The sequence below is a fragment of the Macaca nemestrina genome, chromosome 14 (assembly GCF_043159975.1).
Source record: "Macaca nemestrina isolate mMacNem1 chromosome 14, mMacNem.hap1, whole genome shotgun sequence".
Taxonomy (NCBI): Eukaryota; Metazoa; Chordata; class Mammalia; order Primates; family Cercopithecidae; genus Macaca; species Macaca nemestrina.
Window position 1 is genome coordinate 109,165,592 of NC_092138.1, and position 20,331 is coordinate 109,185,922.

General features: G+C 44.1%; 1 protein-coding gene across 24 annotated transcripts in view; it reads left to right on the forward strand.

Annotated features, from left to right (window-relative positions):
* Nucleotides 1–20,331, forward strand: part of LOC105463938 (Ral GEF with PH domain and SH3 binding motif 1) — a 309,104-nt gene that overhangs the window by 149,448 nt on the left and 139,325 nt on the right. For all 24 annotated transcript variants that reach the window (XR_011612999.1, XM_011711384.2, XM_011711385.3 and 21 more), the window contains one exon: nt 2,135–2,261. Coding sequence is in view for 23 of the 24 variants with exons in the window: in XM_011711384.2 (XP_011709686.1) it covers nt 2,135–2,261 (127 nt within the window). In the remaining variant the exon portion in view is untranslated. The remainder of the gene's footprint in view (nt 1–2,134; nt 2,262–20,331) is intronic.

Sequence of the window (20,331 nt, forward strand, 5' to 3'; positions counted from 1 at the left end):
TGCTCCATTTTTACCACTGGGCTTTGTGAAGATTAGATGAATTATATATTACAGTGTTTTACAAACAGCAAGTAGAAGATGGTGTTTTTCCCTGTCCATTTTAGCAAACCAGTTAAGCAGCCATTGTCCTGAGCGTCTGTGTAGCATCCCCACACTGATACGTCCTGAGTTCCCCAGTGGGAAAAGAAAAGTTCACTTTTATCCTTCAGCTTCTTCAGCATCAGAACCTTCCTTTCAGCATATTCTTCTGCCTCTCCTTACCGAAGTTCGTAAGCTACCACTGCTCCTGTGCAGGTGGGCTGTCTCATGGCTGCATCCTCTGTGGCCCCAGAGGCTGAAGATGAAAGAACCAGGCAGGGCCTTCCCAAAGCAGCCTAGGGCTCCCTAATGCACCAGACATGGCCTGAGTTTGGGAATTGCAGACCCAGGTCTCAGGAACTGCACGGCTTCCCCAGGTGGTAGGCAGTTATTGTCCCACTCCTCTCCATTGCACGACGGGGCTTTTGAACACTGGCCTACGTCAGTCTAATGAACATGATGGGTCTCTTGTTCTCGGTCCTTGCACAGACCACCGAGGTCTGAACGCCTTGGCCAAAGGGACTCCAACCCTGGGGCTTCTGTTTATTCATCCTCTTGGGCTTAGCCACTGACCTCCAATCCCGGAAGCACTGGGCCCTGGCAGCTAGACTCAGGGATGCTGCCAGCATCAGCCTCATACTTTGCTTCAGCCACCCCTCCCCCAACTCCTCCTTTTAAGACTGGCCTTTCTGCCTAGACTTCTTTCCTTAAAGCCGTGTTCAGTCAGCCATGTTGCCATTTTCTGGCACTGGGCCTTGACTTGCGACTTTCAGGTTGACCACAGCCTGAGTCCTTAGCATAAAGTCTTGAAAGCCAGGAGTTCTGGTTTCTGTTCCTTTCTTTTGAGAAGGCTTCAAATGCACATTGAGCCACTGTTTCCCTGGTGGCCAGCTTTACATACCAGAGATCTCAGTCACAAAGGGTTTTGCTTCCCTAACCTCTGACTCTGGATACCTGTTCATTCTGTATTTGCTTAACTAAGTCGCCCCTTCGATAACTGCATAGAGAAAAGAAGGTTGTCGTCTTTTGATTAAAATTACCACATCCAGTGTAAATATGACACAGTTGGCTGTGGGGGATCTGGAGGATGTAGCCTGGATTCGAGCGATGGCTTGGCTTTGTGTACATGGGCATGTGAATTGTGTGGAACTTACTAGGACTTTCAGCCATGGAGATGGTGAGGAGAGCAAATAGCTGTGGATGCAGGGAAAGAGACCTGGTATAGCTGTGAAATAAGTCTTCAGGTGACCCTGAGCAGTTTGCTTTTCTACCTTAGCACCTTGCTGTTGTAGGCTCTCTGCACCCACAAGCTGCTGTTATTTGGGGGATTCTGACATCATGTAGAACAGTGGGCCAGGTAGCTTTGGGGGGTAGCTTCCAAGTGTGAGATTCTGTGAGGATGACAAGATTGAAGTTTTCCATCTCTGTGATGCAGGGAAGGCAAACCCTAAAATTGGTGCTTAGCCCTGGAGGGTTCTTGGCTTTGCCCAGGAGAGAATTCAAGGGCGAGCTCGTGGTATTAGACAACAGCTTTTATTGAAGTGGCAGTGTACAGCAGCAGCAGCAGCAGAGATACTGCTCCTTGTGGTATGGGGCTTACCCCATAGGCAGTGTGCCCAGAGTAGCAGCTCAGAGGCAGGTCATATTTATATGTGTTTTTAATCACATGCAAATCAAGGTGCAGATTATGCAGAAATTTCTAGAAAAACTTTCAGGCCATTGCCATGGAAAGGGGTGGTAACATCCAGGTGTTGCTGTGGCAGTGGTAAACTGACATGGCACACTGGTGGGCGTATCTCATAGAAAACTGCTTCTGCCTCGTCCCTGTTTAGCTAGTCCTCAATTTGGTCCCGTGTCCAAGCCCCACCTCTGGAGTCGAGTCTTGCCTTCTACCTCATATGCATGAAACAGCCTTTTAAAATCCTTAGTTCTGTCCAGGATTTGACACACCATAGATGTGCCACTTAGGATTTTCCCTTTTAGCATTCATCCACAGTTATCCACTCTTTAGCTTCTTCTGGTTTATTTATTTTGCTATATTTTCTTCTCATTCTAGCTTTTGAATCGAAAAGACAAGACTACCTTTGAGAAATTGGACTATCTGATGTCAAAAGAAGATAATTACAAGCGGACACGGGAATATATCCGAAGCCTGAAGATGGTTCCAAGTATTCCCTATCTAGGTAGGAGTTTGAATTGGCTTATTATTTTTTAAGAAGCCTACTCTGTGCCAAATAAGATGTTTTTACAGTTTCTACTTGAGAAATTTCCAGGAAGCGACATGGCCCATAGATAAAGAGGCAATTGGTTGGCTCCTTGGGTTGGAACAGGCTGTTGATACTTCCCAAGGATGGAAACCTGGATTAGGGTGATATACAAAGGATGTTCTGCTTTTTATATAGAAGACCTGTGGGCCCCAAGGTTCCCCAGGCTGCAGCCCAGATGGGTCTCAGTGACAGTGATAAGACTCTTACTAGTTCATCCACATCCTCCTGAACTGGGGCATGTCAAGCACAAACCCTCTGTTCTGGTTCTCTGGGCATTATTAGTATATTTCATATTTGTACAAATACAATTATAGTAATGCTTATTAATTTTTCTGGTTCGAAAATAATGCATGTTAATTGTAAGGAATTAGAGAAAACAGTTAATAGCTTTTGTTATCTCACCTAAAGATGTTTGCTTCATATCTTATTCATTTGGGCATATCTAAAATATGTATGTTTACTCTATCCTAAAAATGTTATTTTTATCTTTAAAATGTTATCTACTTTTCGGTACTTTGACTCAGTCCCATCAGATGGATTTGTCAAACTCGAATCTGCTCTCCAATATTGACCATTTAAGACAGCAGCCCTCAACCTTTTTGGCACCAGGGACCAGTTTCCTGGAAGATAGTTTTTCCATGGATGGAGAGTGGGCTGAGGAGAGTGGTTTCAGGATGACGCTGTTCCACCTCAGATAATTACTCTGATAAGAAGCACACAACCTGGATCCCTCACATGTGCAGTTCACAGTGGAGTTTGCGCTCCTATGAGAATCTAATGCTGCCACTGATCTGACGGGGGTGGAGCTCAGGCAGTAATGCTTGCTAGCCCATCGCTCACCTCTTGCTGTGTGGCCCAGTTCCTAACGGGGAGTTGGGAACCCCTGATTTAAGGTGTTTCTACATTTTTGCTATTAAAATGTCTCAGTGAATATCCTTATTGCAAAAGCTTTCCACATGTAGTTATGATTATTACCTTGTGATAAATTCCTAGAAGTGTGCACAGCTTCAAAACGTGTGCAAAAACTTATGCCTTTTCATGTATATTTCCAAAATGCACTCCAGAGAAGTTGTGTCAATTTGTACTTTCATCAGAAGGGGATGAAATTGCCTGTTTCTCCCACGTTACAAATACTATGCTTTTTCATAGTTTTTTTTTTTTTTTTCCTTTTTCTTTCTTTCTTTTTTGTCTTTGCCAATTTGATAGGTGAAAAATACTTCTTGTAGTTTGGATGTCAGGGTTATGCCAATTTTATAAAAAAATCTTTTGATCTTTTATGATCTAAAATAATTCTAATAACAAGGGAAACCAAGATTATATAGAAGTGACTCCTGATATTTCAGGGGATCTAGTGCAATTTTTTGAAGTTACGTTTTTGACAGTTTTAAAATTACTTTCATGAGCATTGTTTACTTAGATTTTCTAATTCTTTTAATTAAAAATTAATTAAAATATTTAATTTTTTTAAAGCCAACTTGGAAAATTTGTTTTTTAGTAGAAAATTGTCCATTTGATCCAAATTTTCAATATTATTAGCATAGAGTTTTTTTCTTAATTTTTTGATGATACAGTATTATCTTATAAATTTGAATCTCTGTGTATATACACTAAATACTAAAGCAAATGTAACTAAAAATATATAACAAAATATACTAAAATATAACAAAAAAACTAAAAGAAATATATATATTTATATATAAATATGTATAAATAAGGTTATATTTGCCTTAGTATTTGTAATAGTTCAGTATTTCTAATACTTTGTATTTTTTGTTTTCTTTCTTTTTTAAATTTTTAAAATTTACCTCCTTGTCTATTGTTCTTTCCAAAGATGAAATTTTGGATTTGTTTTCAGTTATACTGTCTTTCTGCTTTTTAGTTTACTATATTTTATCAGTCAAAGATGTGCATTTTCTTTCCACATTTTAACACTTCTGAAATTGGGATACGTCTTGCAATTGATAACAAAGCATTGTGACATTGTTTAATTGGCAGCCGTTTTTCTTAGTGACACATAGAAAAAGACACACCTGATAAAAGGTGACATCTTAAACATAATGAAATACGAACTTTCCATGTGCGTCTCTTATAATTCATCTCTCCTGTTTTCCTTGAGTTTAAGTTGTTTTGCCATTTCTGTTAACTACTAGAGTTGAATTATTAGTTTATTTGTGTATATGTTATTTTTTTCGCTTTAACATAGAAAACAGTTAAGGCTATAAATTTTCCTCTAATTGCTGCTTTTGTTGCATCCTACACGTTTTGGTGTGTAATGGTGTCAGTGATATTCTTTAAATACTCTCTATAGTTTTGATTTTTCTTTTATGCAAATGTTATTTAAGATAGTGTTTTTTTCGTTTTCAAGGGCTTAGGCTTTTGTTTTTAGTTTTAAAAGTTTATTGAAATATAATTAATACATAATCCATTTAAAGTGTACAATTCACTGGTTTTTAGTAATATTCACAGTTGTGCAAAACATCACCACAGTCATTTTTAAAGCATTTTTATCACTCCATAAAGAAACCTCAGGCCCATGAGCAGTCATTCCCTTTCCCTCTAGCCAACCCTCCTCTCCCACCTTCAGCCTTAGGCAACTATTAATCTACTTTATGTCTCCACACATTTTCCTGTTCTAGAAATTTCATATAAATCGAATCATACAATATGCTGTCTTTATGACTGACTTCTTTCTCATAGCACCATGTTTTCTTTTTTGTTTGTTTGTTTGGTTTTTTTGTTTGTTTTTTTGAGCAGCAGCAAGATTTAGTGTGAAGAGCGAAAGAACAAGGCTTCCACAGCGTGGAAGCGGACCCAAGCGTGTTGCCCCATTCCTTCTTACTGCCAAATTATATTCCGCTGTACAGATGTACCACGTTTTATTTATCCATTTGTTTTTTTAGACAGGGTCTGGCTCTTTTGCCCAGGCTGGAGTGCAGTAGCATGATCTTGGCTCACTACAGCCTGGAACTCCCGGGTTCAAGCGATCCTCCCGCCTCAGCCCCCCAAGTAGCTGGTACTACAGGTGCATACCACCACGTCCAGCTAATTTTTTTGTATTTTTCGTAGAGACGGGGTTTCGCCGTGTTGCCTAGGCTGGTCTCAAATCCCTGAGCTCAGGCAGTCTGCCCGCTTTGGCCTCCCGATATCCATTTATTTGATAAACATTTGAATTGTGTCCATTCTTTGACTATTACGAATAATGCTTGTATGAATGGCTTAGGTTTTTAAAAACATAGTCCTCTCTAATTTTTGAGATTCGTTTTGTGGCTTAATGTAACATCGGTTTTTATACATGTTTCGTGGTGCATGCTGGAAAAGAAGGTGCAGTGTCTCAAATTAATCTTATAATTGCGTTGTAATGTTCAAATTATGAGTTTTTGACAACTTGATCTATCCAGAAAGAAGTATATGTTACAGTCCCCTTATATTTCTAGTAGTTTCTGCCTTACATATTTAGTATATAGAAGTTTGTAACAGTTATAGATTCATTGTGAAGTACTCCATACAAAGTTATCTTGGTTCCATTTGTTACTTGCTTTTACTTCTATTGTCTGATATTAATTGTGTGACATCTTATTTTTCTTTTTTTCTTTTTTTTTTTTTTTGGCTAGGTGAAGACATTATTTGTATTGATAGATAATATTTTACATATTTAAGGGGCATATGTGGTATTTTGTTACAGGCATAGAATGTATAATAATCAAGTCAGGGTATTAGGCGGTATCCAGCACCTTGGGTATTCATCATTTCTGTGTGTTGGGAATGTTTCACGTCCTCTCTTTTAGCTACTTCAAAATACACAATACATTGTTAACCATTATCACCCTACTCAGCTATTGCACATTGGAACTTATACCTTCTCTCTAACTGTGTGTTTCTACCCATTAACCAACCTCTCTTTATACCTCCTTCCCACCCACACACCCTTCCCGCCCTCTGGTATCTATCATTTTGCTCTCTGCCTCCATAAGATCAGCTTTTTTAGCTAGCACATATGAGTGAGAACATGTGATCCTTGTCTTTCTGTGCCTGGCTTACTTCACTTCACATCGTGACCTCCAGCTGCATCCATGTTGCTGCAAATGACACGATTTCATTCTTTTTATGGCCAAATAGTACACCATTGTGTGTGTGTGTGTGTGTGTGTGTGTGTGTGTATGTATATATATTACATTTTCTTTATCCATTTATCTGCTGATAAACACTTAGGTTGATTCCGTATCTTGGGTGAGGTGAATACTGCTGCAGTAAACATGCAGGTGCAGGTATCCCTTTGACATAATGATTTATTTTCCTTTGGATAAATACCCAGAGGTGGGATTGCTGGATTGTATATCTCTATTTTTAGTTTTTTAAGCAGTCTCTATACTGTTTTCTGCAGTGGCTGTACTAACGTACATTCCCATCAACAGTGTGTAGTTCCCTTTTCTCCATATCCTCGCCGGCATGGTATTTTTTGTCTTTTTAATAATAACCATTGTGGCTGACCCAAGATGATATCTCAGTGTGGATTCATTTGCATTTATTTTATAACCTTTGACTATAGTTTAGATTTTAATATTTTATTTTATTTTATTTTTTATTTTTTTGAGACTCAGTTTCACCCTTGTTGCCCAGGCTGGAGTGCAGTGGTGCCGTCTTGGCTCACTGCAACCCCCGCCTCCTGGGTTCAAGCAGTTCTGCCTCAGCCTTCCGAGTAGCTGGGATTACAGGTGCCCACCACCACGCCCCGCTAAGTTTTGTATTTTTGGTAGAGACGGGGTTTCACCATGTTGGCCAGGCTGGTCTCGAACTCCTGACCTCAGGTGATCTGCCTGCCCCAGCCTCCCAAAGTGCTGGGATTACAGGCGTGTGCCATGGTACCTGGCCGATAGTTTAATATTTTAAGTTGCCTTGATTTAGTCATGATTCTTGCAAACAGCATTTAGTTGGACCCTACATGAGAAACCTTGCCTTTTAGTAGTGGAATATATCACTTTCATATTTGTTTCACTTTATACCATATGATTGAATTCTATTTCTTTCTTTTTCCCATGATTTTGCATCTTTCCTTGTTTTCTTCTTTGGCTTACCATAAACTGCAGTGTCTTTCTACTTGGTTACTGGCAAATCCCCATCTCAGGTCTACAGATGGAGGGCATGTTGCTGTGCACAGCTCCCAAGTCCATTCCCACCACACCTGAGGCTCATCAATTGAGAGACAGGGTGACAGTATTACCGTGAGGGTAGCCTAGTGCAGCCCATGGGTTCCACTAGAAGAGGTGTTCCAGGGTCATTAAGGATGGCCTCTTTTCTCGAATAAGGATGATCATGAGCGCTGCTGTGCATTGTTTGCTTTCTCTGTGCCTAGCACTTTGCTAGGCATTTGAATGCATCATTTCATTGAATGCTCACAGTAGCCCAGTGAATAAGCAGGCAGTGAGAGGTTGCCTAAGGTCACATAACTGGAAAGTAACAGAGCCAGGACTGGGCCCAGATGGCCTGGCTATAAGCCCTAAGCTCTTGACACTGCCCTCTCCTGACTCCCCACCCTATTCAGGTCATTACTTTCCTACACACCCTTGTGGTTACCACCTGTGTCCTCTGGTTATTTATGACTTGTGGGTGGCCCCCATCAGGCATTGTGTGAAGGGGATAAATTATCGCTACTGTTTCTTGTGACATTCTCTATTGTGGGACCACAAAGCAGTGCAGTCTTGGGCTTCCAAGGGCGTTGGTCAGCCTGTGCCAGCCCTCAGGCTTCTTGCCCCTCAGTTTCTAGACAGATGCAGCCCTGCATGTCCTTGATCACCTCATCTCAGCTGCTGCTTCCTGGCAGGTGCTTCCCAAGAGGCTCCATGGAGGCCTCCATCCTTCTGCATTCTTCCTGCTTCTGACTCTAAGCGAGTCCAGCTGAACTACTGTAGTCTTATCCCTTCAGCCTTATGATTATTTTCCTCTCCCCTTAAACCAGGTGGATTACATTTCTCATGTTGCATCAGAATGATCCTGACATATACAAGTCAGAGGGAGAGAAGAGGAGGTGACTGCCACCTGCTCTCTGTTCTTGGGATAGTGTATGAGAGTTTACGATGGGGTGCCATAGTTTGCTTAAAAAAGAATGAAGCAAGACTTCCTGAGGCAGCTGGGAGTTCCACCTGCATGCATACATGTCTGCTTGCCTTGGACATACCCTACCCAAATCCAGGTTATGTATTCTTGAAAACCCAACCTGTCCCAGGGACAGATTTGTTTATTTAAAGAGGAATAGTTATATAATTCCTGGAAAGTACAACATAGGAAAAACTATCTGAAACCATTTGTTTTTTTCTCTGGCAAAGTCCTCACTATAGATCTTTTCCCTCTTGGGGTGAGAGGAGGCTGTTTTCTGGGAGTAACTGTAGGTCAGTCCCTGATATTTCAAGCTGCTTTGTTACTTCTGTTGCTTGAGACCGTGAATGCTGCTTCAGCAGTTATTTGCCTCTAATAGCAATTAGGGGCTTTATTTTTGTAACAATTCTTTTAACCCTCTGTGGAAGATTCTATATGCTAACTGGGCTCCTGTGACTATTCACATATGTGTCTCTTTGTTCCATGTAAAGGTGCCTTTATGTAGTGCTAGCCTTTGTTACTAACCATGTGGGTGTGATTCTGACTCCTTTTAATGCAAATTGTAGAGCCAGTTGGCTCTACTTGGGTGTACCTGATGAAACATACTTTAAAAAATACTGAGGGAAAAATGTATTACATTTATAAAATAAGACTCTTTGAATCAAAAAGTTTCTTGCAGATTACTTCAAAGTGTGAAAATAGTGTTGAGAAATAGGTCAATTATTTGCAGCTGATTTTATCTGATAGCAGCTCCTTGCAAATACCCGGTTAGATTGGAATGATAACAAAAGCAAGCAAAGAGCTTTGAAGAATGTCTACATCATTTGCTTATAAATAGCTGTATTGATTTAGGGGGTGCTGTGTTCTTACTACTTATTTCCTTCAGGAAATAACTAAATTAGAAATGTGATGGATCTTAAATGGTTTAAAGCTGATTCTAAAAGTAACCATAGCAGTGTGGAAAATTATGATCTCTCAAGGAACAAAAATTAGGTATTCTAACACTTCTGGATAGTAAGAAAACATTTGGAGACATTCTTAGTAAATTTACCCAGACTTCTAACAAGTGAAGTAAATGTCTAGAACGTAAGTTATCCCTTCAAACAAGCAAACCTTTCCATTTTTCAGAAAGTAAGCCTTTATTTGCAAATATAAATTCTAAAGTTTAAAATCAAGACAAATTTTTCCAAATATAAAATAAACAGGGCTAAACTGTTGGAAAACTAAAGGGCTCTCGAAAAGAAGTGATCATTGCTCAAAAAAGTGTTTACTCAAATGCCCCAAAGCCCCCCAGTCAGACACCACCCCTGCCCTTGTGGAGCTCACAGTCCAGTTGTGATCACCAGCACTGGACAAGAAACTGCAAGTGAATTGAGCATTATGAAGGAAAAGGCAAAGGAGCAAACCAAGGGGGCCCTGGCTACTCTGGGGGAACGAGGAAGGGCTTTCTGGAGGGAAGTAGAGTCCTGAAGGATGAATAAGCTGGGTGAAGAGGTGGGGAGGTGAACATTTTACACAAAGATGACAGCTTGTGCAAGAACTCTAAAGTGAGGAAAAACATGTTTGTTAGAAAAACTGGCTGGAGAGTAGAGAATGAGGGGGAGGGTGTCATGTGGAGCAGCTGCAGTGGAAGGGAGGGGAAGATTGCTTAGGGCCTAGACATGGGAGTTGGGAGGGAGTGGGGAGCCCAGGCTCTGACCAACCTAGGAGCAGTAGGGAGCCATGAAAGGGTTTTAAGCAAGGGCACGCTGGGTTGGATTTGCATTGAACACACATTACCTTGGCTGCAGCAAGTGGCTTCGAGGTCAGGCTGGAGGAGTGAAGACCAGTTAGGGGATCCTGTAGAAGCCTGTGATGAGTCACTGTATTTCAGAAATTTCCAGGGAGGGGGAAGGCTCTTTAAAAGCAGTTCATTTTAGAGCAAAGCTTTGGAGAGACCTAGAACAGCTGTCAGTGAGTATATCCCTTATACCTGATGAAGACACATAGCATGTCCTTGTACTCTGGTTTTGAGAATCCATTTGTGCATTTCAAGTGTGGGCCCCCTTAAAGCAGAGAGGAAAGAGCAAGCATGGGTGGGATCAAGCCAAGGATGCGGCAGAGCTGCTGCTTCCCGGAACAGGGATCTGAGTGGTGGCCGTTGCCCCCTTGATGGGGGCCGCCACCCTAGGACCAAGGTATTTCCCTTGTCAGGATTAGCAATGTTAACTGACTGTCCCCAGGTTGGCCAGCTTTTAGTGCCCAACTGAAAAAATTCCATTCCACATGCAGGAAATCCAGCCTTTTTTTCATTTCCCCACCCCACGTTTCCACGGTTCCCAAGGAGCACGCATTTGTTCCACAGATCCATCCTGGTTGTTGCTTGAGCCTCAGCCAGCAGCCTGGCCCCAAACTTCTGAGCCCTCCCGCTGGTCCCCTCCTGCCTTTCCCAGTTGGACCTGTGTAGAACCAGGCTCCTGCCTTATCTGGAAGAGGAAGTATCTGTCAGACCACGAAGCAAAGCTTAAGGCTGGATTCTGGTCTGCCTGCCCATGGAGCTATAGGCCACGTTCCTTTTTCTACTCTGCCCCGATGGCCACGTGCTACAGGGGCCAACTCCCTGCCCTCCCCACCGCTAGCCCAGGAAGCCTTTGAACAAATCTCCCCTTCCCTAGATCTAGGCATTCAACCCTCTCTGGCATCCAGCAAACAAGGAAAAGCTTCCCTTGACCCCAGGCTCGAACATACTTCCCAGTCAACAGAATGATCTCAAAGCCACTATCCCATCCAAAATGAAGGAAACTATTTCCATGATTTTGAAGAGTGGTTAGCTACATTTTGTTTCAAATCTCTCCCTTCCAGAAGGGAAGAGATTGCCTTTACTTTTGCAATCTTAGGATTTGTTACCTTAAAATTCACACTTTTTCTGGGACTCTGTAGTCTTTCTCATTTCTTACAAAAGGCCAGTGGATGTTATTAAAACCCCCATTTTATGAATGAAGAAAAAAACACAGCTTGACTCATGACTTACCCAAAATCATATCCCAGGCGGATACCAAGTTTAACTCAAGATCTCATGCTTACTGCTGGGTTTCCACCCAGCCTTAACTTACACATCCTCTTTTTAATATCTCCGTCTCCATGGAAATAAACAGTGGAAGGAAAACATGTGGGGTTCAAGAAAGGAGCACTAGGTGGAAAGGCTTGTTTCCTGCATGCTTTGCTGCCCAAAGCAGGAGAACCTTGTCCCATTTGTCCCTTCTGGGACAAAGGGAGGATCTGCAGTCAGCTTTTCTCTGGGTCAAGAAGTTTTGTCTGACTCTACAAAACGAGGTATGAGCATAAGCCCATTTTGTGCAAGAAAAAGTGTTTTCATGGTAGGAGTCTTTATACTCATTAGGATGACTATTCCTCGTTGACTTCCTTTAGTTTTTTGGATTTCGAGTTAGAAACTAACACTAGCAATAATTACAAAAGCTCACGTTCACTGTCTTGCTATGTGATTGTACTGCATTATCTCATTCAGTCCTCCCAACACTCCTTCCTTTGAGGGAGGCGTTTGTTTCTCTTATTTGCTAGCTGCAAAATATGAACAAGATTCATGTTAAAGTTTACACACTAGTAAATGGTGAGATCAGTGCTTATACCCAGGTCTGACTCCAGTGCCCCAACCGCTAACCTCAGAATATGCCCTATGTTCCCCAGAACAGGCCTTTAACCTCTGGGAAAATCCACAGCTGAGAAGGAAAGCACCTCTAGGGACTCTTCCTGTGTGGAACAGGGAGACTTCCTGGTGGGAGGTCCTGGAGAAGCACATTGACTCATGGGTGGGGACAGAGTGGACTGAGTGGACACTGGTCTTCTACTGACACATTCTGACTGTCCCCTTGTACCTGGGCTGGCCCTAATGAAGAAAAGGGCTGGCGCAAAGGAAAGACTGGGGAGCTTCTGCAACCGCAGGACCAACCTGGGGCCATTGGGATGTCTCCTTGCATTGCTGCAGAGAGGAATAGTTAGGACAATGGCCCTGAGAACCTAAAGATTTCATGTAGTAGACAGCTTTTCAGATGGCCCCCAGTGATTTCTGTTCTCTAGTATTCATATCCTTGTATAATCTCTTCCCCTTAAGTATAGGCAGAACATAGTGATTTGCTTCTAACAAGTATGACAGAAATAATGGGATGCCCCTTCCAAGATTAGATCATTAAAGACTATCCCTTTTATGTTGAGTGCTTGCCCTTTCTTGCTCTCTTTTGGATCATTCATCCTGGAGGAATCCAGCTGCTCTGTGTTTGGTAGTCTTGTGGAGAGGCCCGTGTGGCATGGGATTGAGACCTGCCAACAACCACATGAGGGAGTTTGGAAGAAGATTCTGCTTAAAAGGTGAGCCTTCAGATGAGACTGCAGCCCCAGCTAACAGCTTGACTGAAGTCTCATCAGAGACCTTGAGCCAGAGACACCTAGCTAAGACATGCCCAAATTCCCAATCCACAAAAACTGCAAGATAATAAATGTTTATTATAAGGGGCTTAGTTTTAGAATAATTTGTCACACAGCAATGGATAATGAACACATTGCACAACCTTTATCACTACCCCACATTTATTGCTTTGTTGACCAGTCTGTTTTGGGACAAAATCAGCTGTAAAACTCAACACATAAAGGACTATAACATTGGCCTCTAGGGCAGCAGGACGTACTGGACCCCTCTCGAAAGCTAGTTTTGAGGTGGGGGGATATGATAGGCTAGAGAGTGTGGTTGCTGCTTTGAGAGGTGATGAATTCTTGCAGTTCTGTAAGGAAGATGGGTGCCTGGGAAGGACTGATTAGGGTCTGAGAGGGCCTGGAAGGTTACCCTTAGGAAGCCTGTGTTGTTCCCTGATGGAGTGTACAGTGGGCTCCTGAGTACTCAAGGGAAACAAGGATATATCCTTTTTTGTGACCATCCAGAAAGGCATTTGGTGCCCACTCATTCTTTTAAAAACTTAAAAATTACAAAAGTAATACATTGCTTGTCATAAAAATTATTCACACCGAAAAGAAGTGTATAAAGTAAAAAGGGAATGTGCCATTCTTCTTCTCCCACTTGCCAGAGGCAGCCAGTGTTTGCCATGGGTGTGTGTTCTTCCAGACATTCTGATCCACGAATACAAAAAGATGTGCCTGTGGAGGGGCACATATGATATTGTGCTTTCTAACCAAAGTGGGAACATTTTATATGTGTTGTTTGCACATATAAACTGTCATAGATATTGTACAGTGGCAGCAAATCTAGAACTCCCCTGTTCTTTCTGGTAGCTCTTTGGCACCCACAGATGCATGGGCAACGTGTTGGGTATCGCCTGGATGAGTGCTCATTTGTCTAGCTGTGTCCCAATGGACAAATATTTAGACTGTTTCTAGTTTTTCCCTTTTACATACACAAGTTGAATATCCCTAATCTGAAAATCCAAAATCTAAAACATTTTGAGAGTCACCATGACGCTCAAAGAAAAGCCTCATTGGAATATTTTGGATTTCAGATTTTCAAATTAGGTTTGCTCAACAGGTAAGTGTAATGCATATATTCCAAAATCTGAAAAAATCTGAAACCTGTAACATTTCTGGTCCCAAGCATTTTGGATAAGGGATGCTCAGCCTGTAGTGCAGTGGGGAGCATCCTTATCTGTGTGTCTTTACCCTCCTGTTAGAGTACTTCTGAAACACTGAGTGCTGGAAGTGGAATTGCTGGGGCAGAAACTCTGCAACTTTACAGTGCCTGCTGCTGGAATGGCCTCTGAAATGCTTGCAGTTATATTTCTATAAACAGGATATGAGTATGCCTATTTTTTCCACTCTCACCAACACTAGATATTACCCACCATGTTTTATTTATGCTAAAATTATAGGCATAAGATGCCTTTTAAAATATATATATATATATTTCTCTGCCCACCAATTCTCTTAGGCTCTAAATTAGGCAGCCAGGCCTTCAGGCCTCCCAGCCAGCTGATCAGCCACCCTCTGCCCTTGCCTCTGCTTCCTGAATATCTGTCCTTATTCCCTCTCCCTGTGTCCCCAGCACAGGCCTGCACTGCCCTGATTGATGAAGAAAGACTGCCTTGCTGTTGGGTTCCTGTGGAGAGGAGGCTGACCTAAATCCATCCCCTGCACACTTGCCTGGGCATTGGTCAACATTCCAGGCTTGGAGAAGGCTGTGTGCTTCTTTTAATCCTTTTCCCTTGTTGAGATGACTAGGGCGTAGGCCTCTGTCATCACATGGCCCCAGAAGGGAATTCTAATTCCACTCCCTCCACATTAACTATCCTTCTAGGCTCTGGGCCATTCCCAGCTCTGCTGAGGCTCAGGGCAAATGTGGCCTGTCTTTCCTCATCCAGGAAGCCCTCTCCTGGTACTGTGAGATGCCCTTCAGCTTCAGGATGTGCTGTAGCAGTGGGGAAGGGAACATCCCTTGAGCAGCCCATGGAGCTGGATTTATTAGTATTATGACCGTCAGCAAGCACAGCATGGGACAGGCAGATGGCCCACCCACCTAGGAGGTGCCGCATGTGGCAGCGCTGTGGGAATGCCGTGCAGATGGGAGAGATTGTGTCTGGGCTCCTAGTGTGGGCTGAGCTGGCCCAGGATGGCCATTCAGGAGAGACAGGGATACTTGAATGTCTCAGGGATGGCTGGTATTGAAACATCATGTCCACAGAGGCAGAATCCCAGACTAGGGCTGGTTCAGGCCTGACTCTGAGGTCTGAGAGAGACCTGTAAGCAAGCGCCAGGCCTGGCGGCATGGATATGGGAGATGAGCCACCACTACTGGAACCGAGTTACCAGATGATGAGGACCAGGGCTTGAACCAGATAGATTTGGTCATCTGGTGACTGCCAGAGCATCCACAAGTAGGATGTTTGGAGTAGCAAAGCAGGGAGCTGATGAGTCTGTAGGCTGTAGGACAGATGGCAAGAAGAAAAAGAGCTGCAGCCTGGCAACGGATTGGTAGCCCAAGGAGCTGCAGAACATTCTCCAGCACTGCCCCTTGTTACTCCACACCCATTGTTTGAGATAAATTAGGCAGACAGCTATGGACAGGCTTTCTGACATCTAGGGACCTTCTGATATCAAGCTGCTGCTGCTGCACAGGCAGGCTGGCTGGCCACCTGACATATCCACTGCTATGGGCAGGAGGCTCCCTATCACCATGATTCTCAGATGTATTACTGAGTGATATGGGGTGACATAGGAGCTGTAGTGTGATCTCACTTCCTCCGTGGGTGTAGTGATCGATGCTGTAGAGGCAGGAACTCAGGAATCAGACTGAGTTGAGTTTACATTCTGAGTGTCAGGCTGCATGCACTTGGGCTGCTCACTTACCTCTTTGATGTAAGTTTTCTATTATGTTGAAGAGAGAGTAATTATAGAATCCACCTCACAGAGTTGTTGTGAGAATTTAAAGAGCCATGCATACTGCCTGGCACATGGAAAGCACCCTATAGATGATGGCTAGTATTAGTGCTATCCACATGAAAATACAGCTAAGAAGACTCTATCAGTGAGAACCCTGTTGCCCCCGTATCCCTATTGAGAAACACAGCATATCCAGGAAGGGCAGCATACCCAGGAAGAAGCCCATCTGGGCACAGCCAGGTGTCATGTTAGTTAGCCACCTGGCCCTAGAAGGGTTGGATGTGATTTCTGGGATAGTGCAGGGGTCAGCAGCAGGAGGGGCTGGGGAATAGGATCCCATCTGATGAGTCATGTCTGGTTGGCAAATTATGGTCCTGGAGAGGATGGGGACCAATAACATCTGGAGTGTAGTCTAGACACTTTTTTGGATAGAGACCCAGCCTGTGACCCCTCCTTCTTTGGGAACCTACTTCCCCTGCTTCTCCCTTGGCACTGCACGCCAGCAGCAGTGTTCCTTCCACCTAACTCTGCTCCACGGTCAGAGCCCATAGAGTTGGGGTGGGTACTCAGCCCGAACCGGGCCGATTGGATCCTCTATCTGGGAGCCAGCATTGGAACGTAGATGTGCTGGCACTCAGATCAGGGGGACGTAAACTGAAAAATGCCGTCTGGTGCCATGTGCCGGGACAACTGCAGAGAATAGTCCACAGATGGATGCTTGATGAGAAGCAAAGAAAGAGACCCTGCAGGAAAGGGGAAAGCAAAGAGCAAGGGAGAGGAGCTGAGAAAGTTGCTGCCTTGCATCTTGAAGGCTTTCCAGGCAATTTCTAGTTCCTGGCCCTTGTGAGGCCCAGCTGTGTCCCTGCCCGTGGACTTGGGGAGATACCTCGTGTCCTTATGTAACCAGCTTATTAAATGAGCTGGACTCAATCAGGTGTAAGAAGAAACCAACCTCATTTTTCCCCGTGTCCTTTTGAGCCTACTCTGTGGATTTTTCTTTTCCCAGTCAAAGCTGAGAACTTAGCGGGTCCTTTGGTCTTTCAGGTGCTAGGCATGAAACAGCCCAATCCATTGTAACAATTCCTCATTCCCGACAGTCCAGTGTAGGAATTGCCAGTCTGGACTCCTAAAGCTGACCAGCTGTGGAGGTCTGGAGTGGGGGAAGACAGATGGTCAGCTTGTTTGCTTGTTTGTTTGTTTGTTTGTTTGTTTGTTTTGAGACAGGGTCTGTTTTTTTTGCCCAGGCCTGGAGTATGGTGGCATGATCTTGGCTCACTACAACCTCTGCCTGCTGGGCTGAAGTGAGCCTCTCACCTCAGTTTCCAGAGTAACTGGGACCACAGGTACATGCCGTAATGCCAAGCTAATTTTTAAATTAATTAATTAATTAATTATGATAGAGACGGGGTTCTCACCATGTTGCCTAGGCTGGTTTCAAACTCCTGGGCTCAAGCAGTCCTCCCACCTTGACCTCCCAAAGTTCTGGGAGGCATGAGCCACAGCACCTAGCTGACACACAGTCAGCTTCTTCACTGGATCCTGGCCAGTCCCGCTGCCTCCCCAACCTGTTCACTGAAGTTTCTGGCCCGTGGAAACAGGGGAGGAAGAAGGGAGAGAGAAGGGTCCATCTTTCATAGCTGTTGGTAACTCAGAGCTCATGCCCTGTGGGTTTGCTAGATGCTTGTGCAAGCAACCCAGTGCTGCCTTTCCCCCTCTTGGCTGCTGCTGCTTCAGAATTTCCCTCCTGGGCACCTCTGACTCAGCTGCTTTGATGGAGTCATGTATAGCTCCCTTCCTGGCTCCTGTACTTCCTGCCCTGCCCCCACCCCCACCATCCAGGCAGCCCGCTGGTCCTAGGAAGCCTGAATTTGTGCCTCAGTGGGCTGGCCTTGTGCTCTCAACGCGGGCCGCTCTTCCCACTGCTCTTTGTGTTCCTGGGCCTGAGTCAGACAGGAGTGCTTATGCCGACCCATGCCAGGCTGTGGGAATGGTCCCTTGAAGTCCCTCTCACTTGACTGAAGGTGGGTGAAAACACCCACCTTCCTTGTGGTGGTGGGGACACGTGAAGGACAGCTCACTCTCCCCTCCCAGGACCTTCTTTCTGTACTTCTCACGCAGCGTCAGGGAAGCCGTCAGCTAATGCTGGAGAGCCAGTGCGGGGCCATGCCCTTTGCAGGGATGATCTTGCAGCTTTTATCTTGTCCTTAGCCTTTGAAGTCTCAGATAAAATTGAGGCAGAAAGAGCACCTTTTAAACATGTTGTTACACTTAAAAGCTTCCATTTTTGACTTAATCTGGTCATGTGGGTTTCTCTTACTATAATCAGAGTCTTGACAAGTCTGTGTGAAACAGACAAGGGGATCTTGGGAAATCAGAGAGGACACCTTGAACCCCCTAAGAGTGTGAACTGTGAGCATGGTACACTCCCATTACCATTGTTTTCAGTAATTCGAAGGTTTCTCTTTCAGTCTTGCTCAAATTGGCAAGATTTGGGGGAGAGGGTCTTGTTCAGTGTCGCTTGCTCAGAAAACATCACTGTCTTCTGGCCCTGTTCCCCACACAAGCCCAGCAGGTGGGTGCCCCTTGTCACCCAAGAGACCAAGGTATTGGCTAAAACTGGGATGCAGGGGTTTGCCTGGGGCAGGAGAAAGTCTGGGCTTTGTTGACTTCCTTCTGGGTCTGCAAATGCAATGCAGCCACATGGAGAACTTAGTAATAGGAGGACTCCTGTGATTGTAGGCCTTAAAAGGTCACTGATGGGATAGGAAAGGATGGTCTGGTTGGCAAGTCCCCAGGATGCTGACTGGCTGTCTTTGCTGGCAGGTAGAGCAGTTCACTGGGTACCCAGGCTAGGGTTGGACAGAGCCCTCCTGCCCCATGCTCTTCTTCCATGCCACCAGCTTAGTGAGCTGACCCCCACCTTTCATTTTCTCCACATCTCTGATGAGCTGATTCCTTCCTCTCCTTCTATATAGCCTGGGTGTGGTTTGATTAAGATTCAGGCTTGGGTATTGAGATGGGGTTTGGGAGAAATAGCTGGTATCATGACCTGCTTTCATTTGAATCCTAACTAGTTTAGAAAAAGGATGGCTCTGCAGTGTCCTGCATGGCTTTCCAGAGCTCTCTGTTTGGGGTTTTGGAGCCAAGACCAGTGACCAGTAAAGTTGGGCCTTGTTTTCCTTTGCTCTTGTTCCCTATGTCTAACACGCTCCACTCCAGATGTGTGTGGAGGGGTGATGATAGCCTGGGCCAAGATTAAGATATTTTCCTCAAATAGCATTCAGATTCCACTGTGATCCCAACAACTGACTAGGGGCTTAGGAGAAGGGAGTTGAGAACTCTTACTTGGTGCCTGACACCCGGCACCTTCTGGATTAATTGCTGCTGGGCATTCTTACCAGCAGTCTGACTTCAGGCCTCATTTTTGCCTCTTTTGTAAAGTGAGAATAATGATCCCTCCTTCACAGAGCTTCTGTGAAGGTGACGTAAAACACACACATGCACACACGCATGTGCACACATACACACGCGCGCGTATGCGCCTGTTTCTTTTTCTTTTCTTTTCTTTCTTTCTTTTCTTTTTTTTTTTTTTTGAGACACAATCTTGCTGTATCCCAGGCTGGAGTGCAGTGGTGCGATTTTGGCTCACTGCAAGCTCCGCCTCCCAGGTTCACGCCATTCTCCTGCCTCAGCCTCCCCAGTAGCTGGCACTACGGGCGCCCACCATCACGCCCGGCTAATTTTTTGTATTTCTAGTAGAGACGGGGTTTCACTGTGTTAGCCAGGATGGTCTCGATCTCCTGACCTCATGATCCCCTCGCCTTGGCCTCCCAAAGTGTTGGGATTACGGGCGTGAGCCACCGTGTCTGGCCACACACGCCTGTTTCTAAGCACATGGTAGGCTTCAGTGCGTATCAGTGCATCTCTCTCTAACTGCAGCTTTACTAGAAAAAGCTATCATATGGTTATGTCACTTGGTCATTAGGTAGAAGGATTGCTGGGGCCCTGGGTATAAGTGCATTTACAATTTTGCTATATACACTGGCAAATTACTCTTCAACAATATGGAGTCAATTTATATGTCCATCCATAGTGCACACATCTGTCCATTCCCTTGTCAACATAGATATTGGCATTTTTTTCATCTTTGCCAATCTGAGAGGCAACACGTCATGGTTTGTCCTTCACTTAGAGCACCTCTCTGATTACTACTGAGGTTGACATCTTGTTTACTGGCCATTTGTGAGTCTTCTCCTGTGTACATGTACTTTGCCAAGTTTTCTGTTACAGGATTTGCATCTTTCTTGATTTGAAAGAGGTTTTAGCATAGCATGAATATTCTGTATTTGCTATATATGTTTCAAATATTTTTCTCTTATTCGATATTTGCCTTTTAATCTTGGTCATGTTTTATTTTTTGTTTTGTTTCTTGGAAAGCAGAAAATTGGAGTTCTGAAAAAAGTTGTATCTTTTAGTCTTTTCCTTTAACTTTTGGGATTTCCTGTCATGCCTAGAACCAATT